This window comes from Leptosomus discolor, chromosome 2, assembly GCF_034619465.1.
Source record: "Leptosomus discolor isolate bLepDis1 chromosome 2, bLepDis1.hap2, whole genome shotgun sequence".
In the NCBI taxonomy this organism is placed as follows: domain Eukaryota; kingdom Metazoa; phylum Chordata; class Aves; order Leptosomiformes; family Leptosomidae; genus Leptosomus; species Leptosomus discolor.
Genome location: NC_141392.1, coordinates 30573094 through 30598199, shown reverse-complemented (window position 1 = coordinate 30598199; position 25106 = coordinate 30573094). Strand labels below are relative to the sequence as shown.

General features: G+C 39.2%; 1 protein-coding gene across 1 annotated transcript in view; it reads right to left on the bottom strand.

Annotated features, from left to right (window-relative positions):
• SPTLC3 (serine palmitoyltransferase long chain base subunit 3) overlaps window positions 1-25106 on the bottom strand; it is an 83072-nt gene that overhangs the window by 27921 nt on the left and 30045 nt on the right. Inside the window, exons 3-6 of the mRNA XM_086460827.1 lie at window positions 24048-24202; window positions 22958-23106; window positions 10806-10930; window positions 8528-8621 (exon numbers count right to left, since the gene is read on the bottom strand). Of these exons, the coding sequence (XP_086316953.1) occupies window positions 8528-8621; window positions 10806-10930; window positions 22958-23106; window positions 24048-24202 (523 nt within the window). The remainder of the gene's footprint in view (window positions 1-8527; window positions 8622-10805; window positions 10931-22957; window positions 23107-24047; window positions 24203-25106) is intronic.

The following is a 25106-nucleotide window of genomic DNA, read 5'->3' as shown; positions in this document are numbered from 1 at the left end:
GACAGCACAGTTTCCACTAGATGGCAATCAAGGAAATAAAAGTTCCTTGGTGGTTTAAAAGCAGAATTCATAACCCAGCTAAGCATTTGCAGCATGTGTATATTTCACAAAAGCTGCTCACCTTCTCTGCTGTTTTGAGTACATAATATTCAGAAATCCTTTTGAGTTCTAAGAATTAAAGGACTCCACAGGATGACAGAAAACTCAGTCACTCAAAGTAAAATTTGGTTGCCCCCTTTGCTCTACTGATGTCATTGTCATCTAAACACTTTTGGGACCTTTGAAGACCTCCTCTGAATAACACAAGGTCTTTCAATTCAGTATTCTGTTTACACCTCAGTCCTGGTTGGTTCTAGACTTCAGGAAAATCAATTTGCCCAGTCCTCTGAGCTAAAAGCACAGTTTGAAGATTCAGTTTTAACATACACCCACATGAAAAGAAATAAAGGAAAAAGGAGAGGATAGAGAGAAGCGAAAGGTATACAACTCTGTTTAATAGAGCTGTTTAAAAAAATACATGGATGTGAATAGCTCCTCTGCACAAACTAGTGTGGAATATGAGACTGCAGACAGGGAAGAAGCTCTCTGAGGGTTGAGTTTGCCTGAATTTACACATAACGTAGTCCTGCTGGAGTACAGGCTAAGGACATGTCTGTTTGCAAGATCAGGTCTATCTCACTTTGTTTTTTGATGTCTCATTCTGAAAACATACAAGTGTGACCCTTTCTTAGGCCTGTAACAGTCAACACAATTTGTTTAGGTGCAAATAAATTTTACTGATATTTTTACTCTGTGCTTGTAGTGCCTCATTTGGAAAGGGGAAATTGGGAGGAAGAGAAAATTTTATTACCTTTAATCTTCCCCCCCCAAAAGCTGCTTCTGTTATTCAAAGTAAAGATGCAGTGCTCTCTTTGTGTTTGTGCTCAGACTTCCCAGAAAGTGGGATATACTGAACTCCAGGAAAAACAACAGTGCAACCCCAGGTGACTTTTGGATATCAAATTATTTGTCCATTAAATATAGCTAGCCTGTGAAACACTGGGACATTGAGAGGATGAGTTGCACAAGTCCATCTTGACTAACCAGTTACGGGGAAAATAACTGTCCTTCCTTGTTTGACCATCACCAGCACAGGCTTTTCGATGGTAATGGCTAACAACCATTCAACAGCTGAGGAAGTGGTATTAATTAGTCAAGGCACAACCAAATCTATCCTTGTCTCACTTTCCACCTTCTCCCTGTGGTATGCTGTCCAGATATAGAAGATAAAATTTCCTAAGTAGGGACTGTGGATCTCTTAGGTTTTTTTTCGAATTTAATGTAGACTTGCATAATCCTTGTTTGAGATCCTTCACAGTTACTCCAACAGAAATACCAACAACACAAACTGCCAGTGGGTTGAAGTGAGCCTGAACCTGGGCGGGCAGCCGTGTGTCATGCTGCCTCCAGTGCAGGTGGGACTCCAGGCTCCTGGAGGAGCCCCTGCCCTCTCCCAGGCACACTCAGTGCCTCCTTACAGGGAGACACTGCGTCTCCACCCCTCATCCTTACATTGCGATGCTGGGTATGTCATCACCATTCCTCTGCGTGGGCTGGAAATCTCCTGTGTGATGTCAGCTGAATCCTTTTTAATTAAAATAAACAGGCTACTACTACCCTTATCACATTCTTCTTTCCTTCAACTTGTGTTTGCCACTCTCATTTGCAGTTTCTAATATTTTGCACTCTTATGCAAGTTCATGCAGACTCTATGGCTACCTACCCCTTCCATCCTCCCATGCAACCACCTCTCCCCTGCAGTACATCTGCTGCAGCATCCACCTCCTTCCCTCTTGCTCTTCCCCAGCTGGTACCTTTCCTGGTCACTGTCCTTTCGTGGGTGACTCTGGGTGACTCAAGTGGCTACCTCCAAAGCTGTCCCTCCTTGCAGATCTCTAAAGCAACAAAGGGAAATCACCGCAAGGGTTTTGTTGATCATAACAGTAACTGTAAGACTATAGAAAGTGGTTTTCATTCTAGTGAAAACAAGTCTGTGAGAAGTCCCTGGCTGCTGGCACAGCTCTGAACAGCGAAAGCATCTTCAGAGTAACTTTCCTGAAATCACAACTTTGAACATCTTCCTTTGGAATGGGGTGGTGGGAGTGGTGATTACTGCAGCCACAGTAACAGTCTGAGACTCCCCTCCCTGCCCCTCGTTAAATACGTGTCTCTGTGAAAGTAAGGGGCAGAATGCTCAGGAAAGCTTGCTTTTTGCACTTGGCAAGTCAGACATGGCTTTCTCAAATCAGAGAGGGCAAATGCAGACACAGCATGCTAGGAGCAGGATATACCAGTCTCCTCTCTGTGGCAGCGTCTGTATGTGTCACAGGGAAATACACGCCCAGCCGGATTAGGCTGCGGTCCACATATCTGGTGCAATAATCTTGTCTCTGATAGTGGCCAGAGGCTTCAAGGAGGACAAAACCTTAGTGGGTAATGTGTCTTTCATCCTCGTTTGTAATAGCTATAACACTGCCCTCCCATCTTAAATTCAAGGGCCGCTTACACCTTTGGAAAAAAAAAAAAGTTATTAAGTGAACCATCTTGTACTAAGCCACTGAAAACTCTTTGGTTTCTGCAACCAAAGAGATTTTTTGCTCATTTTTACCTGTTCATTCATCTCTTTCATTTCCCCCCTATTTTATTTGCTTACTTGCTTAAAGGCATGCACTTAGAGTTTTCCACTTTTTTTCCTTTTATTTCCTTCTTTTTTGCTAGAGAATATATTTGCACTGAAAGGTGAGGGCCTTCTGTTACCTAAAAGGTCTTTCACTGTGAAGTACAATTCTTCCAGGTAGCTGTGTTTTCTCTTTAAAGTGTCCTCATGGCACACATATCTGAACTCCAAAGCATTAATTTGACTGGGTAGACTGAGAAATATCAAAGTTGGATTAACATAAATTCATAACTGTTGTCGAGGCAGGAAACTATATTTTGTATGGAAACCTGAACAGCTCACACCTGGATGAGGCACTTCTGTCATCAACCACCTGATTTGTGAGAACCCAAAAAACCCCTTACTACTTTCACAACACTGAAAAAGTGCGTAAGGAGGAGCTAGGAATGTACTACTGTTGATTCCCATTTCAGATGTGGATTCAAGCACCAGATCAGAGGCCAGATTTTCATCTAACCAAGGTGCTTGGTTGTGCCTTACAATTGCCTGCCGTCCTCATAGTATCACTTGTTCTGATTGCATGTTGAAGTGCCCTTGCAATGAAGGAAACTGGAAATTTTTTTTCCACATGGCCTAATTTCTGTGCGTAGTCATGATATTCCCACAGACTGCTCGTACAACTGCAAATCTAAACCTGAAAACGTGACCGCAATTGAGTTCCTTGATGCTATATGGGGAAAATGTAGTAGAAGTAGAAAGAATAAACAGCTCCTAAGCCTTGTACAGCACCTTCTTACACAGGCTGATATGAATAGAATTGACTTGGATGTAGTTAGCCAGTAACACACTCATCTGTCCCCTGAATGAACAGAAGATAGGCTCTCACCTGATATTAGTATAAACTGCTGCACCTGATACAAATGTAAGACCCAGAATTACTGTAACAGAAAACCCTTCATAAAATCACAAGTTGATTAATGGTTAGCTATTTGGTTTTGCTTTTCAAGTTTTATTAGAAGGGTCAAGGGATTTTGGCTAATATTTAACCAAGATAAAGGTCAGTGGTTCTGAAAAAGTGCTTTAAAATATACGATATTAATACAAGATTGTTTTAGAAATAAAAAAGAGCAGGTGATAAGTCAGTCTCTCCCTGAGTCAGGAGATAAAAACATCCAAGGGTGTAGCTCCCATATAGCTGGAGCCCAGGCCTGGTAAGGGTAACATCAGACACCTTCTGACACAAAAGTAATCAAGGCCAGGCCACTACTACCACAGAGGTGTGGAGGTGCTTTAGCCTCCTACCTTCCTGCCACTGTATTCTAGCTTTTGGACCATGCTTTTGGCTGTATTTAAAGTGTAGAAATGCAGATTTTTTCCACCTTCTTATACAAATCACTGCCTGGAAAATGGTAGCTTGGATGGTGCCCACATCACAGTAGGGAAGGCAAAAGGCAGATGCTTTATGGGCAAGTCAGAACAATTTTAACCCACTAAAAACACTATGGCATGAACTTAGGATGCTTATGTCCTAAAATAAAAAATAATAATTAAAAAACATCCCCCTGTGCCCATTCCTCAGAACAGGGGCTCAAGGGAGCTGAGCTTTGCTGTCAGTATCCACAAAAACTCACAGGTCCATGGAACAGAAAAAGTCCCTTAAAGACCAAATGTGCTGCGGCATACTGCTGTGACATTGGCAGGGTGAAGACTAGCAACAGCGCTAATGAGAGCCCACAGGAAGGGAATGCCCTGTTCAGTAGTTTTTAGTTACAGGCCTGAAATGGAGTATTCTCTTAAATTTTTTCTCACACAGGTGATCTGTAGGTGCGTGTCTGTGTATTTCTCTCAGCCCAGACCTGTAAATTCCTGTCTGTTTACAAGGAAGGGATCACTCACTGGGAGGCAGGATGCAGGGCACATTCCTATGTCCAAATAAAAACGGACTTTTAGGTCCACAGCACATTTTTGTTCTATTATTCACCTTAAGGCTTGAAACCTTCTCATACACCTGCACAATGTTTTTGTCAAAAAGTAGAAACATCCCAATGCCTTTTATGTTACTTAGGAGAAGCATAGAGGTCTAACAATTTAAACTGTTCTAGAAAAACTCTACAGAAAAGTGTAATGCCTAGGGGAGCTACCCACTTGTTGAAATAGAATTTCATTAACTTTTGTAAGAGTAAGAATTATATTATACATAAGGCAATAGGTGGAGATTACTTCTTGGCTTACTAATGTAATAAACCATTATTTACCTTTGTGTAATGACAAATAGATCCAGCATTACAGATCATATGCTTTGAAATAAAATATAGCAGTTTTACAGAATTAGCTACAGCATAGCCTTTGAAAGATGAATGTGCTTCAGTAGCAAGTTTAAAATGGCAAGGTTTACTCTCTTTTCTGTGAAATATTTTTACCATAGCATGAAGTTTCCTATAATTTTTCTTTTAAAGATAGTTTTTCCATAACAAGGAAAAAAGGGAGGGGAGAGAGATTTACAATGCCAAGCTTGTTAGAAAGGGAGGTTACTACCACACACCTGTGCGTGTTTTCTGTATAATATTCAGGAAGTAGCTGGTTCAGAAAATATACCATTGCTCCACTAAATTGTTACATAATTATTCCTCCTCATTTTGATAACTACTTATAACAACTGCAACCAACATTCACACCTCACCCTTCTCCCGGTGTCTCTTCTACACATGTGCAACCAAGGAAGCCAGAGCCAAGGTAAATACGTTTTAGGCAGTTTTGTCAAGGGTATTACACAGCATTTCAAAAGGGGCTGATGTAAGCAACAAGGAGAATGGAAAAAAGTCTGCTTTCTCAAGCTGCATTCTAATAGCAAAAAAGGTAACTTCAAAATCTGCTGCCTGATTTGAATTTATTTTGATTCTCCTGCACAGAAAGCATGTGGTGGTACTGCCTGGAATCTCTTCTATTGTCTTTAGCATAGGGCAATATTGGGTCAAACAGTATGTGTGTGTGGCTTGGCACAGCTCCAAAGAAGGTGAGCCAAGTCATGCCAGCACCCAACCTGGCTCTGATATATGCAAGCAAGCACAAAATGCACATTAAGCCCTAATCTGTTTTGATGTAGGACTCACATTTATTCTTTGTTTATGCGCCTTGCTGGAGAATAGCTCCAACTGCTCATCAAAGGGCCCTAGCCAAGCCTTTGACACAACATCTTCCAGTTGATGTCCAGAGCCAAGATCTTTAAAGGGTCATTGATTTCCTTATATGAAATGACATACATCAATCCCCTGTCCTTGGAAAGAAGAGGCAGAGGGTATTGCCTTTTTCTAGTAGAATACAGAGGAGGATGTTAAAAAGCAAGACAAAACACATTACTACCTGATGTTGAAATCAAAGCTTTTTAAGAACTTCAAGTGGTAACTCAAGGTACAAAGTTTTCTATTCATCCACAAGGCAAATACAGCATAAGGAAACTTTCTTTTGCATCAAGCACTGTGACCTGGATAATGGCTTAGTTCCCCTGTTCATAAGCATGGCAATGGCAGCACTAACATACTCTCGATAATTGGGGCATGTATGCGCATGCCTATATATATGCTACATATCCACACATGAGCAAGAAGGATAATCTGGGAGCATAAGGAACACAGCTCTGATCTAACAAAACAAACAAGCACCTGCCTAACTGAAAAGAACCTTCCCAACACAAACTGGAAGTTTTGGTTATGTGTGTACTTAATTTGCTGTACTGGCTTTGTATTATACTACTCTGACAGATTCACAAAGAACAACACTATCCACTTTGTTTTGGGTGAAACTTTGCATCCTGCAAAGACAGTTCTGCTGGATTACGCTTTCCACTGCTATCGTTCCCCAATACACACCCTATCTTCTCCAAAGGAAAAGGTACATGCATACATTTCTGCACATGTGATTTTAAAAGCTGTTGGTGATGTGGAAGTCACGAGTATGATTAAGGAAATATTCAAAAGAAAGAACTTTCTAACCATGGAACTAACATACTGAGAGCTCATAGTGGGCCGAGAGAGAGAGAGCATGAATGTGTGAAGCTGCCTCATATGAAGTGCTCTCTAAATGCAACTTAGGTTAAGTCTCAAGGCCTATGAAATTGTGATGACAAAAGCTGACACTAAAATTCCAAACAGTATTTGCATAAGTTTCCACGGTTTCATTTTGAAAACAAGTTAAGATCATGTCTCATAAATGGTATACAAGACTGACTGGCAAATTGACTCTCTAATCTAGAAAACAATGAGTTTTTCCAAAGCAACCTGGATGGGCTTCCACTAATGTTTGCCAAGACCCTTAAAGGGTTTGTCTACATTTTCCAGTGCTGGATTTGTGCTTTTCGGACAAGTCACTATCATCTTTAGGTTCATACATTATTCACAAAAGAACACCAGATTTAATTTATCATAAGTGCAAGTAGAGGCTGGTTAGGTATGAGCTACAATTCTATGATTCTTGGGAGCAGAATGAAATATTGGGGGATGGTAGGGACAGAATTCCTTAAAGCAAGAATGAAAGCTCAAAGTGATGTCTTCACTGCTTCCCTAGCAGTTGAAAGCAATACACTCCTCGAACTGGAATGTTCTTTGAAATGCTGTGGGAAGTGACACAAACCATCTGGGCTGCACGCAGCATAGATGGGTGGAGAGGCTGAGAACACTTGGATTTGGGTAGCAAGAGGTCATCCTGCAAGACATAATGCAAACCCATTTGAATGGGATAAGGCGCTGAACAAAGGAAGAGTTGAGAAAAGACTGGTATAGCAACCATGCCTAGCATATCCAGATTCGTGGAAGAGAACCAAGATGGGGTATGCTACAGGCTAACATATGAATAATTACTTTTGTAAAAACATTTATGTTCAGATTATCTTTAATTCTTGAATGATCTTCAGAAATTGCTTCTTGCCCAAATTATGAATAGATATTAATTATAACAACATCTTATATTATAATTATAGTGTGCTTTTCATTCCAGTGGACCTTTAGGCCTTTTACAGCATATGCATAATTAATTTTGCTCACCTCAGGGCTGAACACAACACTTAATAAAGAGAAGGGACTGTATTAGCTATTAACAAAGGTGATCAGACTTTTCTCATTCCTCACTACTTCTCTATCTTCTTAACATCTGTTGCAATCACTGCCTGGTGGCAGCAATGGGGATGGAAAGGAGAATTGCAATGAGGAATAAGGGTAAAGAACAAGCTCTTGTGATCAAAGCCAGTCACAATGTCTCTTACAGTAACCACAGCAGCATTAACAAAATAAAAGTTAAAAAGCGTGAATATTTTAGAAGATAATTATATGATTGCAAAGTTAATGTGTGATTTCTATGTTAAAATTATACTTCAAAGAATATTTGGGATGATGCTCTTGATATAACCATCTGCCTTGTTGGTATAGCCCCCTGAGAATTCAAGGTAACCCTTTCAAACTAATGCCACATTAATGTAACTCTGGTTGCACTGAAACTGCTAGAAACAGAAGCAGGAAGCACGCAGTATGTTTTTGTAAGTATGTTTGTACTATTTCGGCTATAGTGACAATAACAACAAACCTTTGTGACAGCACACAGTCATTCAGCATGTCAAAAAGACAGCACAAGATTAAGACTTGATTTTGGATTTTGAAAATAAGGTCCAACTTGATGACCCAGATCCTGCACAATAGCAATTATAGTATTACACTATTAATTTTTCCCTATCAGCTATCACTCATAATATTGAACGGTTAATCTTTCTGCTTGGACAAAAGTATCATTCGGGAGCTGACAGCAAAGCAAGCATTGAACGGAAGCTTTCTTGCCTTTGAGGTGTAAACAACTCTGTCTCTAAATATTTCCAACTTCAATACTCACTATTATGCTTGAAGATTCTAATAGTAGCACCTGAAAGCCTTGCACCAAGAACGAGAGAAGTGTGGTTCAACTCATCACTTAAAATGAGGCAGCCCTGTGGAGAAGGAGTACAATAAGCATCTGCATGAACTGGGAGGCTATTGACATGCGTGTGTCAGCTTACATGTGTGTCTATGATATAACATTGCACCAATTAAGTTGTAAATATTACACATGAACTGGATTTTCTGACACTTTTCTGAAGATGCCAGGATGCACTGCAAAGGCAGGCAGAAACTGTGGGATCAGATTCTCAGGCATTCCCACGTGGTGCAAAGGAGCCAAATATTTCCTGTAACTAGAAAGTAGTGAATAACCCTAGTACAGACTAATTGCTTTATAGTAAAATCAAATTAAGTTTCTTCCTCTATACCTGTCTGCAGTCTATTTTGCGTTGCAAGAAAAATGCAGTCACAACCCCGTATATAAAGATGGCATGACAGCAATGTAAGAAGGAGTAATACCGAGGCTGGACTGACATCAGCACTTTGGGCTTCAGAAATGAGATCAGGACAGACTGCTGCCTCATAAATTCCACTCCCATTAAGATGTAAGTGGAGACTATGCACCAGGCAGAGTCTTTCTCTGGTAAATGCATGTGCAGTTCACCTGTAGCATATTTTTGATTAATTAACCCAGTTGAAAACTCATTTTCTTTACAGAAACTAAAACAGAGATGCAGGAGAAATAACCTTGTGTATTATATCAACTGTATCCAGGATTCATGGTTGAAATTCAAGCTGGAACCCTAATTCAGCTCTGCTTTGTATTACACAGTTTGTGCTGTGTTTTCATTAGCCAAAGAGCAATACAACATTAAGTAAATACTTATTTTGGAAAAACAGATCATGCCTAGGTTGAGAGATACACAAATCTGCCTAAAGACTGGTATGCAGAATAACTGTAAGAGTATGTGTATCTTGAGAAGAAAATGTAGCTGCTAGGCTTAATTATAGAGGACAATATAGGAATAAATTTAGGAATAGGGCAATTACACAATATCTGTAATATAGATAATATATTATAATACTATATAATATTAATATATACTAAATTGTTATAGTTATATTCTATATAATACATATATAGTATTATCTTTAGTAATAGTAATATCTTTATTTGTGCCAATTAGATCTAAATATCCCACCTCTGACAAAGGCCTGAATCTCCACATGAGGCCAGCCAAGTAAGGGAAAATTATTTTATAGCTAAGCAAGGGACAAGCATCTTATGCTGTTACGTATGCTGCAATTTCATAAATTTACCTTTATTAATTCTCTGTATCTGTTCCCTTTGAAACTACTGAACTTCTCCAGCACCACTGCAGCTTGAAGTTCGTGTTCTGGGCAGCTGAAACATTTCTCCCTGCTCAACTCTTGTATACAAGTATTTTAGGAATCTTACAAAAGCTGGATTCATCTTCAACAGTGACTGAGGAAGTGACTTCACCTCTATGCTGGTGCTTCAGAAGAAATCTTTATCATACGCCACACAGTGAGTTCATTCCAACTCCACCAAGAGGGAAACACTCTTTCACATTTGCCTGACATACTTCATACTGTTTCACACTTGCATGAACTAAAGAGGAGCTACCCACTTTCTCAGGTAACAGCACAGTGTATCTGCTTTTTATGTCAGGAGCTGTGATGACAGGATGATGGATTTTCATGCCTTTGTGTAAGCACTACAAATTGGAGACAGTGTCCCTTCAACACCAAATAAGAACCCAACTTTTGTCACATGGTCACAACTTTAGACTTGCATGTACTGCCAACTTTCTTTGCAGGGCTGACTGGAGATCCGTTCATCAGGAATGTTAAACACTATGCTTTCTCTTTTCTGCAGGTGTTGTAAAACATATCTTAATAGTTATCTTTTACCACAGGCAGGTGGGCAATATGTCTGCAAGTATCTTCATCCCACAACACCTGAGACATGGGATGCAACATCTGCTTAGTCTTTACAGAGAAGCAACTTCATTAAGAGAAGCTAAAGAACCATATCACTCATCCTTAAACAGACAGTAGGTTCGTGTGACAGCAACACCCAGAGCTAGAAAAAACGATGAAGAAGCATATTTAAGGTCACAGGGTCATCAGCCTTATGACTCATGCAGTCCTGGTATCAAGCTTTGTTCCTCAATCAAGCCTTTCCACTTAATGCATGCCCAGAATACTGCAACAGTTGCTAAAACAATTAATAAACGATTGTTCTTTGTTTTCCTTCAGGAAGTACTCACCTTTCCAACAAGGGCTGGAATATTCATCGAGTTAGTTGCAAAGCCCATGCCAAACACCATAGCATCTTCCACACCAAGGAACTTGGCCACAAGTTTCTCTAGTTCTACATGTTTGTCTAGGGTGCCTGCAGAAATAAGTACAGGAAATCTTAAATCTCATTAAACTGTGCAAGTTATTAATTCCAAGGACATTAAACATACAAAAGAACAGGCTAGAAGCATGTCATTAAGCTATATGACCTAATGAAAGTTTTCCATTTATATCTTGCACATGTGGGATAATGCAAGAAAAAGCAAGGATGCAAATCAGCTATAACTAATGCTAACAAATACCGTTGCTGTTAAGGTAGCAAAGTAGTTGCTTTGGGAAAAAGTTTCGTTTTTCCATAACAACAACTTTTAACAGTTTATTCTGAAGAGTAATTTTTTTGCCTTTTTCTCCTCCTGCAATGAGTAAAAAAACCCCTCCTTTTTATAGGAAATGTGGGACAAACATCTCAGGCATTGTTGAGTTCTCTCTGGATGTAAATTCAAAACTCTTTGACAGCAAAATTATTCATTTTTTTCTTGGGTGCCTATGTATGTGTACAAAATCCTTAATTATTATTTTATACGGATAGACAAACAAAAGCATTCTCCATTATTTTTCTACTTTGGAAGGTAAAAAGCTATGCCACTCCCTCTGATTGATGATAACTGTCCTTTTTCCTCCCTCTCAACAGTCAAACATAAATGATAAGGCAACACTAGAGAGCCTTCTTTATCTCATGTTACTTATCTAATATTAGTGTCTGAAGTCTCCAAACAAATAAGATGTTCCAGCTACCTGACAAAAGCAGTATCTTCCCCACCCAGCTCACAATGGAGGATGACACAATACAAAAGGCAACAAACGAAAAAGTGGTGTTAAGAGATCGAGACAACAAATAACTTTGAACAGTAATGAATCATCTCAACTTGCCAGCTCTCTAGTCTTTGGTTGCCTGGCTGTGCATTGCAGGTACCAAGGCAGAAGGAACTCATACAGGATGATCTGTAGGGAAGAAAAGAGAGTGGCGTGTGGATTTCCCCTGTGAATAAGGCTGTAAGCAGGAACAGAAGAAAAAAAAAATAGGGAAGTGAATACCTCACCTCGCTTGCGCTGCACAAATTGATGTCACAATAAGACAGGCAAGGTGAATTACAATTGATGGGAACAAGAAATTCGTGTTCACTGTGATGGACAAAGGGCAGATGAATGGAGGAAGACAGAAGCTTGGCTAGAGTGTCTTGACAAGAATGATGAGGCAGGAAGATCACAGAATCACAGCACAGTTTGGGCTGAAAGGGACCTTTAAAGGCCATCCAGTCCAACCCCCCTGCAATGAGAGGGACATCTTTAGCTGGATGATCTTACCTTCATCACAGAGGAAAGCTTATTAAAAAAAAAAAAAAAAAATATATATATATATACAAAAATAGCAGCAGTACAGTTTCAGCAATAGCACTAACTCAGCTGGTTACAGTGAGGTAGTGTTTTCACTATTTTTTTTCTCATTGAATATCCAAAGTAAGAATGGTATTCTCTTGGAAACAGAATGTAAAAAATATCATGCAGGTGGGTAACTCTCCAATAGCTAGGGAGATAAGGAGCAAGGATATACATTGAGCTGGGTTGTCTCTGGCTCTATGCTCTGATGAGTTAGGTAACATGGCACAGAAAATCTGACTCTGCAGAACCTCTAGTAGATGTGAGCTGACTCTGCATTTGAGGATGGCTACTTTTTGCATTTGTAGATCCTGAGATACACAAGGATACATGCTGTCTGTGCACGCAGCCACCACTTAGTAGTCAAGCTTCATGAAACACAAAACCACATAGTGTTTCAGAGCTGAGCCACTCACTGGAAGATATGTGTGAGAATCTGTTTTAACTGGGAAGCCCAGTAGGTCTCGGGGTGTATTTCTATGGTTTGTTCTATAGTTTTTGCATTTTGGCCCCAGTTAGTCTTCAACCTGGTTACAGCACTCATTGACAACTGAGGGTTCCCGCATGGGCAGCTGCCCTAGAGTTCCCTTTAGATGTTATTTTGTCTCTTGAAGGCTACTGGCACACAAAGAGAAGATGAAGTCTGAAATGGAAGCTTGAAACTGACTATGTTATGGTCATAGCTTGAAATAGAAGGAGGTTTGTAAAAGCATGAGAAACAAGCAGTGCATGCTTTGCAAAGCAGGCATTTTAAGGCATGAGAGAATTGTCCCCAACTCTTCCAGGGGTAAATCTGACACTACTGGGGTGAAGTTAAATTGCTTTTTAGGGTTGCATCACATGTTTTCTGTTTTTACAAACAGGAAAAGCCTGGTAGCCAGTTGAACATGAGCCAGCAGTGTGCCCAGGCGGCCAAGAAGGCCAACAGCATCCTGGCCTGTATCAGACAGTGTGACCAGCAGGAGTAGGGAGGTGATGGTGCTCCTGTAACCAGCACTGGTGAGGCTGCACCTTGAATACTGTGTGCAGTTTTGGGCTCCTCACTAAAAGAAAGATATTGAGGTGCTGGAGCGTGTCCAGAGAAGGACAACGAAGCCGGTGAAGGGTCTGGAGAACAAGTCCTGTGAGGAGCGGCTGAGGGAACTGAGGTTGTTTAGCCTGGAGAAGAGGAGGCTGAGGGGAGACCTTATCGCTCTCTACAGCTACCTGAAAGGAGGCTGTAGTGAGGTGGGTGTCGGTCTCCTCCCAAATAACAAGGGATAAGACAAGAGGAAATGGCTTCAGTTGTGCCAGGGGAGGTTTAGATTGGACATTAGGAAAAATTTCTTCACTGAAAGAGTTGTCAAGCTTTGGAACAGGCTGCCCAGGGAAGTGGGTGAGTCACCATCCCTGGAGGTATTTAAAAGATCTGTAGATGTGGTACTTAGGGACATGGTTTAGTGGTGGAGTTGGCAATGCTGGGTTAGCAGTTGGACTTGATGATCTTAAAGGTCTTTTCCAACCTAAACGATTCTGTGACTCACTACAGATTATTCTGTTCAAGCATCTATTAGATGAACCAGAACAGAGCAGCATGGTTTTGACTATTTATACTGATTTTGTGATGATGAAGAGTGGGACATTCTGAAAGTGATCGATTCCTACTTATTTACCAATCTTAACAGTGAATCCAGATGATACTGTATATCGCTATTGCCTACAAATCCTGGAACACAAATCGGAATCGTTGAAAAACTAAAACCTGAATGACAAGGGTTTGCAATATATTTTTGGGCCCCTCTCTACAAGAAGGATATTGAGGTGCTGGAGAGGGTACAGAGGCGGGCTACCAAGCTAGTAAAGGATTTGGAGCATGTCTCGTGTGAGGAACGGCTGAGGGATCTGGGGTTGTTTAGCCTGGAGAAGAGAAGGCTGAGAGGAGACCTTATTGCTCTCTACAACTACCTGAAAGGAAGCTGTAGCGAGGCAGGGGTCAGTTTGTTCTCCCTAGTAATGAGTGACAGAAAAAGGGGAAATGGCCTTAAGCTGCACCGGTGGAGGTTCAGGCTAGGAAGAATTTCTTTACTGAAAGGGTTGTCAGGCATTGGGACAGCCTGCCCGGAGAGGTGGTGGAGTCACCATCCCTGGAGGTGTTTAAGAGACAGGTAGATGTTGTACTTAGGGACATAGTTTAGTGGTGTTGATAGAGCTAGGACAAAGGTTGGACTCTATGATCTTGAAGGTCTCTTCCAATCAAAACTTTCTATATTCTATAAGCCCTAGCTTTGAACTACTTTAGTTATAATGGCAATATAGCAGGTGGTAGGTGAGGTGTTGCAGAAACAATACAATGCCCATCAGTACAGACAGTGGGAGGTTTGTGACAGGTTTGTACATCGAGTAGAGCTGATAAAGTGTATCAGCTGGCATTTTCCCAGGTTTAAAGTAAAAGGGGTATTTATTTAATAAAATATGCAATTATTTAATCGCATCAGAATATTTCTCCAGTATGGGTCAGTCCTTGGACACCATATAAACTGCAACAATTATATCACTTCACTCCACTGGAGGAAACAAGGAGTCAGATATGCTCTGCTGGAAAGAGGCTTGTTCACTAGCTTTCCCAGCAGGTCACAGCAACAACCCCGACAAGCTTATACAGCAGTACCAGACAGATGTAAATTTGATTCAAAGGAACTTCCACTGGCATAAGATTCTACATTTCATGCTACATAAGAAAGGCAATAATCACACTAGTCTTCATTAAATACAATGTTAGCAGTGTCAGGTCAGGTTATCCTGGCCCTCAAAATGCCTTGTGTTGTGCTGGATTCAGACCAGCATCACGATCTGGTGAATGGAAATGATATGCTAGATATATTTTTATTAATACACTGTATACACAGATACCTCCTATACACAGATATTAGAATTTTTTCCTATGCTCTACCTGTTCTGATTTTTATGCTGACTACAGCTTGATTTGACCCGAGAAATGAGAATATACGCCAGCTTACTGGGAAAGATTTAAGACAAAAAGGAAAAGAACAAGCTACCTGCATCTTTAAGAGGCAAGACAGAATACTTTCCTTTGAAAGTTATTCCTCACTGCTGAACAATCGTATGCAATAGAGCACAGCAGGTGCTACTGTGTTTCAGGATTATACAGGTGTTATGGACAGTAAAATTGAAGATCTTCTCAAAAGTGGACTTTCACGTTGTGAGCCACGTCCAAAGATTCCGATGCTTCTCAAAGCAAATCCTCTCCTTTTCAAAATCTGATGACCCAGTTCCCTCCATTAACTTGCCACTGCACTCTGGGGACAGGGAACATGAAGTACACTCTGCTTTGGTAGGCTTTCATAGGCTTACTCACGCTCTTGGGTTGAAAGTCATTGTCAGTCTAGTAGACAGATAAAACTTGAAAATGCACTTCCCATGATCTACACAGTCCATTATTTAGCTTTGACACTTCCAGCTTGGACAAGGTGATTTATGCCACTGGTTAGCCTGCCCAATACAGTCTTTCAGGTTCTTAAATGTTAATGACATGTACTGGTTAAACTGCTGACACTGGCAAGAGTATCTTTTCATAGAATTTTTCATTTGGAATTCTGAGACCCAAAGAACACAAGAAAATACCTCCTCACTTCAAGTTAAACAAAAGCTGGAGGATTAAACTGATATAAGCAACAAGTCGTTGAAACAAAAAGAACAGATTCCCAAAAAAGCCACTTCGACGTATGAAGAGCAACTAGGAATCATATGGATCACTGATGTGACTCACCAAGGTGAATAAGAACCTTACTCTTTGAAAATAACAGTTTATCAAAGGTATCCTTAGGAGGGCGGAGAACAGAATAGAACACCTACACTTCCCCACTACATTTGAAACTTAAGTTCACAAAGTCAGTCTGGTAAAACATTTGTCAGAGACGAAAAAATAGTATTAGTGAAACACGTACACACTTTTACAAAAGCAAGATTGGATGAGTTATTGCTAGAAGGATGAAGAAGCAGAAGATGTAGAAAGTGTATTATTTATTTATACCATTCTGCAAGAGTGGATGATGCAGGTGGTATCACTGTCCTACAGAACAAAGCCCAAACTTGTAGAACGCTACATACTGGCAAGAGAATGGAAGAGAAGCACACAGTAATGGTACGTAGCTGCCTAATTTAACACTGCATGTGCATAGGAGAGCCCCAAAAGTGGGTTCTAAGGAAGCATTTGAAAAAAAGGAAATGCTCAAGCTTTCTTAATGTTGCTGCCAGCTGATAGTGCTTTCACACCACAAAGATACTGTGGGTGTCATAGAGATAATAAAGTACCTGTGTAATTTAACTGATCCTCAGAACAAATTTTTCGTTTTAACAAAACTTCTAGTTTAATTTAGGTCTTCCAGATTTGTTTGCTTTTTTCCTTTGCAAAAACACAAGGCTAAAATTTATAGTTGAACTCCAGCCTCTTCATGCCAAAGCCTGGATGACAGTGTCTTAAATGTCTAAATAATTGCATGTACATAGAAAACATTATATATTGAAGATATTTTGGGTTTTAAACAGGTCACAAGACCCTTAGTTACTCCTGATGCCTTCAGTTGCACCTGCCAGAAGATGGACTGTCAGAGCTTAATCATGTTTTACAAAGCATACTATTGCAATGGCGAAATACCGGAACAAACTTGACCCTTTGAACATAAGTTGGATCAGTTATATATGAGAGGGTAGGCATAAAAAGGAAAACTATGTTAGCACAAGATGTTAAAGAAGGAAAATTCCTCTCATGAACTGTTTCCTAATTTATACCATACCCTGTCAGAAAGTAGCCAAGATTACAAAATATATATACACACACACACACACACACATATTCACATTTATGTAGCTGTATTTCTCCTCAAGCTTCTACTTGGAAACTGTAAATTATGGGAACTTTAGTTCTTTATCTCTTTCTTCTAACTGAAAAATCGACCATTTATTTCTATTTCTGTGTTTGTACAGTACTGAGTTTAAAATAAGCCCTGGCCCTAATTAAAGCTTTGAAGTGGTATAAAAGAATGTCCAAAAACCTAATTTTACCTTCTTGACATGCTGCTAGAAATTCATATTAGGCCTTAAAACCTAACAGAAGGAAGTGAAGGAGATGGAGCTACTATCGTAGTTTAAATGCTGGTGCAGGTTTTCAGATCTGCTTTTTAGAAATCAGATCACAATCGAATACAAAAAGTCCTCAAACAAAAAGCCCTACAACTGAGTGCAAGCTAGGCATTAAAAGGTAATCTCCTAACCATGCCCTCTAGAATGAATCACCCTGCAAGTGTTCTGTGCAGGCTCCATCTTGTCTTTTGGTCCAAGGCATAATCACAGGAGAAGGATTTCAAAAGCCGGGAATCCTGCTTGGCTGCCTAAATAGCACTAATGATACATTTGCTCCTATTACTCACATATGTCATCTCCATAAGGAATAATGGTGAGTTAGATAAATAGAGCATTGGAACTACTAGCTGCTCATGTGACAGCCCCATCACCACTCTGATGCTAAGACTGGGAGTGTCCAGGTCACGATAACCTGCCTGATTTAGAAAAAAAATGTGTAACTACTGATTTTGTTATCATCTGCAATCAGCAAGCAGGAAATAGTGTTAAATAATCATTTGCATATTTCTCATTTAATAATTTTAAGTTGATTAGAAAAAGTTGACTATAAACGTGACAGGATGAGCTCAGACAAAAGGCTTGTGAGCCTGCCTCTGATAGCAGCCAGCTCCCACTCTAGCCATTAAAATATATTGATTTGCATGGGGAAAAAAGGACTTCACATTCAAGTTGTCATTCTTTTCATTATATAGAGGGAATACATGCTATTTCAAATTTTAGTTTCCTATTATTAAGATGAAAGCAACACTTTTGAGAGGAAGAGTAACATAAAAAAACAAACCCAAACAACATAGTACAGATTTTTTGGGGATAGTTTACATGAAATATGCTAACGTTCCAAATACTCCAGTTACTTGAAAAGCTGGTATCCAGTTACTTAAATCCTTCCTCATTTAAGAATTACTGTTTATTCCTGGAAAATAAAACTTCCTGCTTTTTCATGTCCTGATTGGTTTCCTGACTTACAATGAACTCTCCAAAAAAGTACAAAGAATTGGCTTTTTCTGCACCTGCAGGAGAGACTGCTGCTGACAAAAGCTCTTTTAATCTAAATTACACCCACGGTCAGTTTTGTCAGACATGGTAGGTGCAGATCTCTGTGTCCTCTCTTGACACCTCACACAGTTAATGCAGCATCTTTTCCTCTGGCTTCGGAAAGTTTAACCTTGCCATTTAGAATGCTTTTACCATTCCAGGTGAAAGGTCCTATCGTTCCTCCCAGCCTGTCCCGCTGACCAAGAGGGTCCTCATTCCACATCTCCAGCTGCTCCAAAATTTTCTGAAGGATCTTACTTATGCTTAAATTTTTGCTGCCAAGATCCTTCAGGGACTACTTCCAACCCATGTACCACTCAGAACTGAAAAGTCTTTCACCTCTAAGCAGATCAGGATATCAGCAGTTTTGCCTTCTGCCCACTATCTGCAAACAACCACTTTCACACATTCATCCAAGCTGCTGCTCTTAGAAGACATGCTCCAAGCATATGTGCAACTCTTCTTGTTGATCTCTTTAAAGTGTCTTTGCTTAATGTCTTTTTAATCTTAGTGTCCTCAGAAACACTGAAAACAGCCGCTACTGTTTCGTTAGTTCCTTATACGCTATCTCTATCATAAATACTGCCCAACTTTATAAAAATATGAGTATGTGTACATTCCTGATGCAAGCCAAATTTGTACAATGATTTGTTAGTCCACAGGTCCAGTACTAGTGATTGTACAGCAGTGGCCACAGGCATATAAGTAACAATATAAATACTAAACAACTGATTACATAAAATAACGCTAAACAACTAGTATTAGATGCACTGTGCCACACAAAAGGCCCCTTTTGCCCGTAATCCTTCATCTGACAGTGGTCTTGTATCAATGTCTGGGGAAGAATGAAAGCAGGACAGATATAAATAGAGATATATATACACACACACACACATGCACATTAGTATCCCAGTTTCTAGCTAATTTCAGCATAAGGACACCCTGAGTCAGATAACAGTTTTGGTATTTCTGGTAGCTATCAATGATCTCTCCTCTGGATGTCACCACTGTCCCCTGGAATGCAAGGGAGTGTAAAGTTTTAACACCTGCAGCCTCCTTTGCAATGAGTTCCTTGGGTCTGCCAGCCTCCGTGTGAAAAGCTGCCTCCTATATTTAGGTGGAAACCTTCTACCAACTTCATACAGTGCCCTGCAGATCTTATAGTGGAAGAGACAATGAACAGCCAACTGACCACTCTTCCATGCTACACATAATTTTGAAGATTTCTATAATTTCCCCCTTTAGGCTCTTTTCAAGCCAGATGACAGGCATTTCTGACAGCTGAAGACAGCTAGCCCAGTAGCTCTTCACCCAGAAGCCGTTCGAGGCCTTTAATGATCCTTGTTGCCCTTCTCTGCCACTTTCCAGTTCCACTAAATGTTTTTGACCAGAACTGCACAGAGTACTCAAGATGACAGTAAACCACAGCTTTATGCAGTAGCATACTGAGGTTCTACAGTTGGCTTTCTGTTCACTTCCTAGTAATTTCTAGTATTTGACTTGCTTTCTGACCACCGAACAATAAGCTAATGCTTTCAGGGAACTACCACTTATAACCAAAATATCTTGCTCCTAAGGGATAATAGTTAGCTTGGTCTTAAAAAAAAAAAAAAAAAGAATATACTTTTCTTTTAGATTGAATGTCCCACAAAAGCCTCAGGAATGTGTCTTAAATGACACTCTTATGCTAAGAAAGTAATTTATTATTATTATAATTTAAAAAGGGCATGGAATTAAAAATGGAGTGAAAAGCCTTAAATCTGTTTGTGGAGGACAAATCTAGGAAGGCCAGTCACTGTTTTTGTTTCCTCTCCTTTTGTGCTTAAACAGGAATGTCTGTTCAAGTGGCATGTGCATTATTATTTTAGAGAAAGCATGAACAGAGCTTCACCGAAGTTAATTTCTGAACTATGTTTACACGCAATCTTCAGTTACTTTTCTAGGAATGTAGAATAACTATTTTACACTTAGCAAGGTTTAGCTTCACTAAGTTTCCTTAATAAAACACAATTTTGTAAAGATATAAACAACTATGTTAAAAAGTCCATATTATCTTATTCTGAGAGCAAACTACCTGCAACAACATTCTGATGTGACAGCATTTTGTACCACTCCGCAGTCAGCACAGTTATAAGAGAAGTAGTTTAGGCAGAACACCACAAAAGACAGTTTTACCGTCATGTATTCTTTCAAACATCACTTGCATAAATTCTGTTTCTTTGTTTTCCTTTCCATCTGAAATCTTCTCAAAGTAGTAGAATGATCTTTCCCAAAAAGAGAGACCTACCACTGCTTTGAAGTAAGCTCCCCGAACATGCTAGGCACCTACATGCACATAAGCAGAACAGTACTTTCAAAGTCAGTTTGAAATCACAAATATGTTCAAGTGCTCTCTTGGATTAGGACCCCACAGGCAATTTATAGCCTTGACTCCTACACCTCACTGCATTTGTACTTCAAACCACTTTATCTCAGCCACACAATAACAGTAAAAGTTTTGAAGTCTTATCTGCTCAGGAATGAAATCATTCTATTCTATTTTCTAAAATGAAGATGGTAAATCATAATTAAAAAAGTAAGAACTTTATACAGACTCTTCCCTACCTCTGTCTCGAAAGTATATGTGTATATATTCTTAACTTGGATAGAATTTCTAACATCTGCTCAACTGCAAACCAGAATAGAGATGAAGTAGTACAAGAGGGTAAAGGAGAAAAGAAAAGAGGGTATCGACGCTCCAACGGAGCCAGGGCCAATGAAGTAACCATTGCTCAGAATTGCTCTGTGGAGTAAACTCTCTGTCCACTGACTACACAAGCAAAGCCTCTCGGTTAGCTGCTTAGGACAAAACGTTATGACTGCTCAATCTACACCATCTAAGTGAGGTCTTAACACCATGCTTTCCTATTTTAATAAGTCCTGATGTGCAAGCTGCTCCCTGAAATCCTCTCCCCAAAAGGCTGATATTGACAAGACTTGTAGAACATTCTTTATTTGTAGCCCTTTCTTGCGTTGTGAATAGTCTGAATGAAGTTCAGAGGGCTATTTGTTGTGAAAGAAATTAGAATGAATCTAAAACTTTGCCCAATCTGTCAAGACAACTTTGAGTACTGCACAGGAGTTCAGATGAAGAGAAAGTCCTAGAAATCTGTATACATTGGCTTTCAAAACAGACTAGGTGAAGTTAACTAATAAGATGTTTAATATTTGGAGACAGAATCAATCTTTTCATAATTTTTTTTTTTTGAGAACAAGTCAAACTTATGCAAGTCTTCCATATACAAAACTCTGCCAAAGATAAAGAATGAGGAACACCAGGCATATCCTCTGACGCACTGAAAACACCTTGGAATGTTCTCAGATAAAACAGAATCCAAGAAAAAAATACAGAGAGAAATGTTCCTTCAACACCTTCGATGACTAGTAATGGTGATCACTTTCAAGCATGCAATTCAGGTTAAACAATGTATTGCAGTCACCAGATGGGTCACCTACAAAAGGGAAGCGCGATCAGTCTGTAAACTCTCTCTGAGTGGCGTCACTGACATATCTATTATTGGCAAATCAAACCATGATGACAAGATAAGAAGCAGATGACAAGGTTTGTATTATTATTTTGCCTGGAAATGAGACTTTAAATAAAAAACCAAATGAGATACAATATTTTTTCCATAAGATTTCTGGAGGAAAAGATTTTGCTTTGAGTGATACAAAATGAATTTTTTTCAGGCTGCTGGATTAAAAAAAATAAGTCCGTAAAAGACTTGCCATGCTGGGAAGCTTGTCTTTTTTGCCTTTTGACAGCTCCCAAGAAAGATAAAGCCTGAAAAGAAACCTTCTCTTGCATTCTTATGGCTGGAAATTGTTTTCTCTGAAATGTATCTGATTGCACCATCAGGAATGCAAGGCTTTTTTTTTTTTTTTAGATATACAATTGAAGATAACACTACATGCAGTCTACAAACCAAAAAAGCTGACAAATCATAAAGGACATATAAACCAAAAAAGTCAGATGGAGCCTTCCTGTATTTATTCCTCAGAAGCACAGTAGAAATTTCTATGTTGTGCCCATTAATGTCTCATAAAACATTACAATATATTCTTAGAATACGGGGTTGAAAAAAAAATAGCATGTAAAAACATTTTACTGATCAGAACATTCTGTATGTGGTAGCTGATATAAATTTATGATGCAATTAAATTTGCCCTAGAACAATTCTTGAAATCTCAAGGTTTATTTTACTTCTTTAAAAAAGTAAGCCTGCTGCTTCCATCATTAAATATCCCAGGCCATTATATGACACATTTATTTTTGCTTTTTCAAAAATCAGTAACATTTTTCCCTCAAAAAAAAATCCCTGTGTGACAATGAATAAAACACAGCATCACTTTCAATAGTGAAACAAGTAATTGTTGATGTGATTCTCTAAGTATTCAACTACTTCAAGGTATCTGTAAGAAAAAGCATATAGTTACAGAAACTTTGATGACCATCTAGCTGTTTACTCACCCATTTCTTGTCTGGTACTGCAGATTCCTGTCCCATATTTTTGTAACTCTGTGGCCACAGTTTTCAAAGCATTAACATCCGTTTCCGCAAAGCCGAGGTAGTTATAAGAACCCATATTGATTACATTCTTGATAGTCCTTCCTGTAAACCTATAATTAAAGCAAATTTTAAAGAATAGTGGAGCTTTCCTTCCAACTCCAAACAAATAGAAAAGAAAAAAACCCACAATTTTCCCTCCAAATTTTGTTCCACTGTCAAATTCCTATTTGGGAATTTCAATCCCCATACTTTTAACGTCTTGAAAGTTTTTATAGCCTTTCTATTTCCTGACTAAATACTGCATCCTGCTCAGAATATTTTCCAGATTCTAAGCTGTAGATAGCAATATACTGGTATTAGGTGAAATGGTGCTTTTATGATATAAACAAACAAACAAACAAAGCTAGGACTTTTTATATGGAAGAACTTCCAGACACCATTTTTTCAAGCAAATTGTCAACAGCTTCCAGAAAGTTGTGAGTGTTCACACACACACACACAGAGAAATTAAACATGAGGAAAATGGTGTGGGATACATTCTGAATAACCTGAAACCTAGTCAACCTGCATGTTGTCTATGTGATGAATTTCCATATCTATTTAACTCAGTAACAACTGCCATACACTGAAATCGTCAAGCTGCAAACTGCTTAAAACGCTCTGCCAAAGACTCACTGTGTCATTAAGTTTCCACATTTATACAATGCAAGAAGTTATGGTTTAAATCCTAACCACGGGATACAACAAATTTTGTTGTAATATTCTGCCTGAAGGTCTGTTGTTACAAATGAAACGTAAGCAGTCTTGTACTGCCACAGCCAAACAACACCCATTTGTGACAGAGTTCAGTCCCTTCCATACTGCATTTCCAAACAATATTCAGAAGAAAGGGGACAGACTGTCAGCATGGTACTGCTTTCAGAAAAAAAAATGCTGATTTATATTAGTTGAGGATCTACATATGAAGGGCTCAGTGCAACTTTCTGTGCTTTGCAGATGCATCAGGAGTATTCTTATGAAGCCGACAGCTGCAGAGTGTAAGCTGACTCACCTAAATGTCCAGTTGTAATCATCCGTAATGCGTTCCATGATGTCAAATTGTGGCCCTGGGACACTGCAAATTGGACGATTCCAGTTATCCCGTATTCTCATATAGAGGTTTCTGGTGTAAAAGTTCTCAAAATCTTGATAAAGTGGCACAAAATCCTGGTTTGAAAACAGGTACATGGTTACATCGCTAGGAAAATGTTTGCTTCCGTACCCAAGTTATTCCCATTAAAAAGGAAAAACTGATTCATTAGCAAACAATGATCTGTAACAGCCACAGGTATTTATGTCACAAAGAACTCCAATCAGCAAATATCTTACTTTAATTCCCTTGAAATACAGTGTTGGCTTTTTTAGGGTGGCGTGGGTTTTTTTTTTGGTTTGTTTGTTTTTTAAGTTGTCAACAAGTTGGCCTAATTCTCCAGTCCAATGTTTGAAAAGTTGGAAATGGAAGAACTGATTCTTTCACTTGGAGAAAACAAATCCTACAAATTGAGCATTTTGCTATGTGTGGAGCAGGTTGCAAAACTAGGATAAACAACTCATTATTTTTCATTAAATGCTGCTTACATCAGATTAAAGCTAGTCCAATGTAAATGATCTAGGCATTATTGGCCTAGACAGGACACGCAAACACAGCCATTTAAGACAACTAGTTTGGTTGACAATTAATTTCTCTCTGTGGATTTTACTTGGAAATGAAATTAAAAGAAAGGTATAGAATCTAAACAAAGTGTTATATGAAACAGCAATATAGCCATATTAGACACTGGATACAGTAAACTGATAAAACAACATGGCATGTAGTTACATATGTGGGAGACTGGAAAATTAAGTGAACATGCAATCCGTGGTGGATGGTATAAAGATTTAACTGGCATGTCTGGAATCAAATAGTTCAACAAATGGCCAAATTGTGAAGTGAATTGAAATGGATATTCCACGAGAATGCTGATAAAAAGTCTGCACCATGGTATTTCACTAAGTAGCACATACGTTTCTGAAAAGTCAAAACAGGAAACAATTTCAGGGATTTTATTTGTAAGAGGAACAGTAATACTAT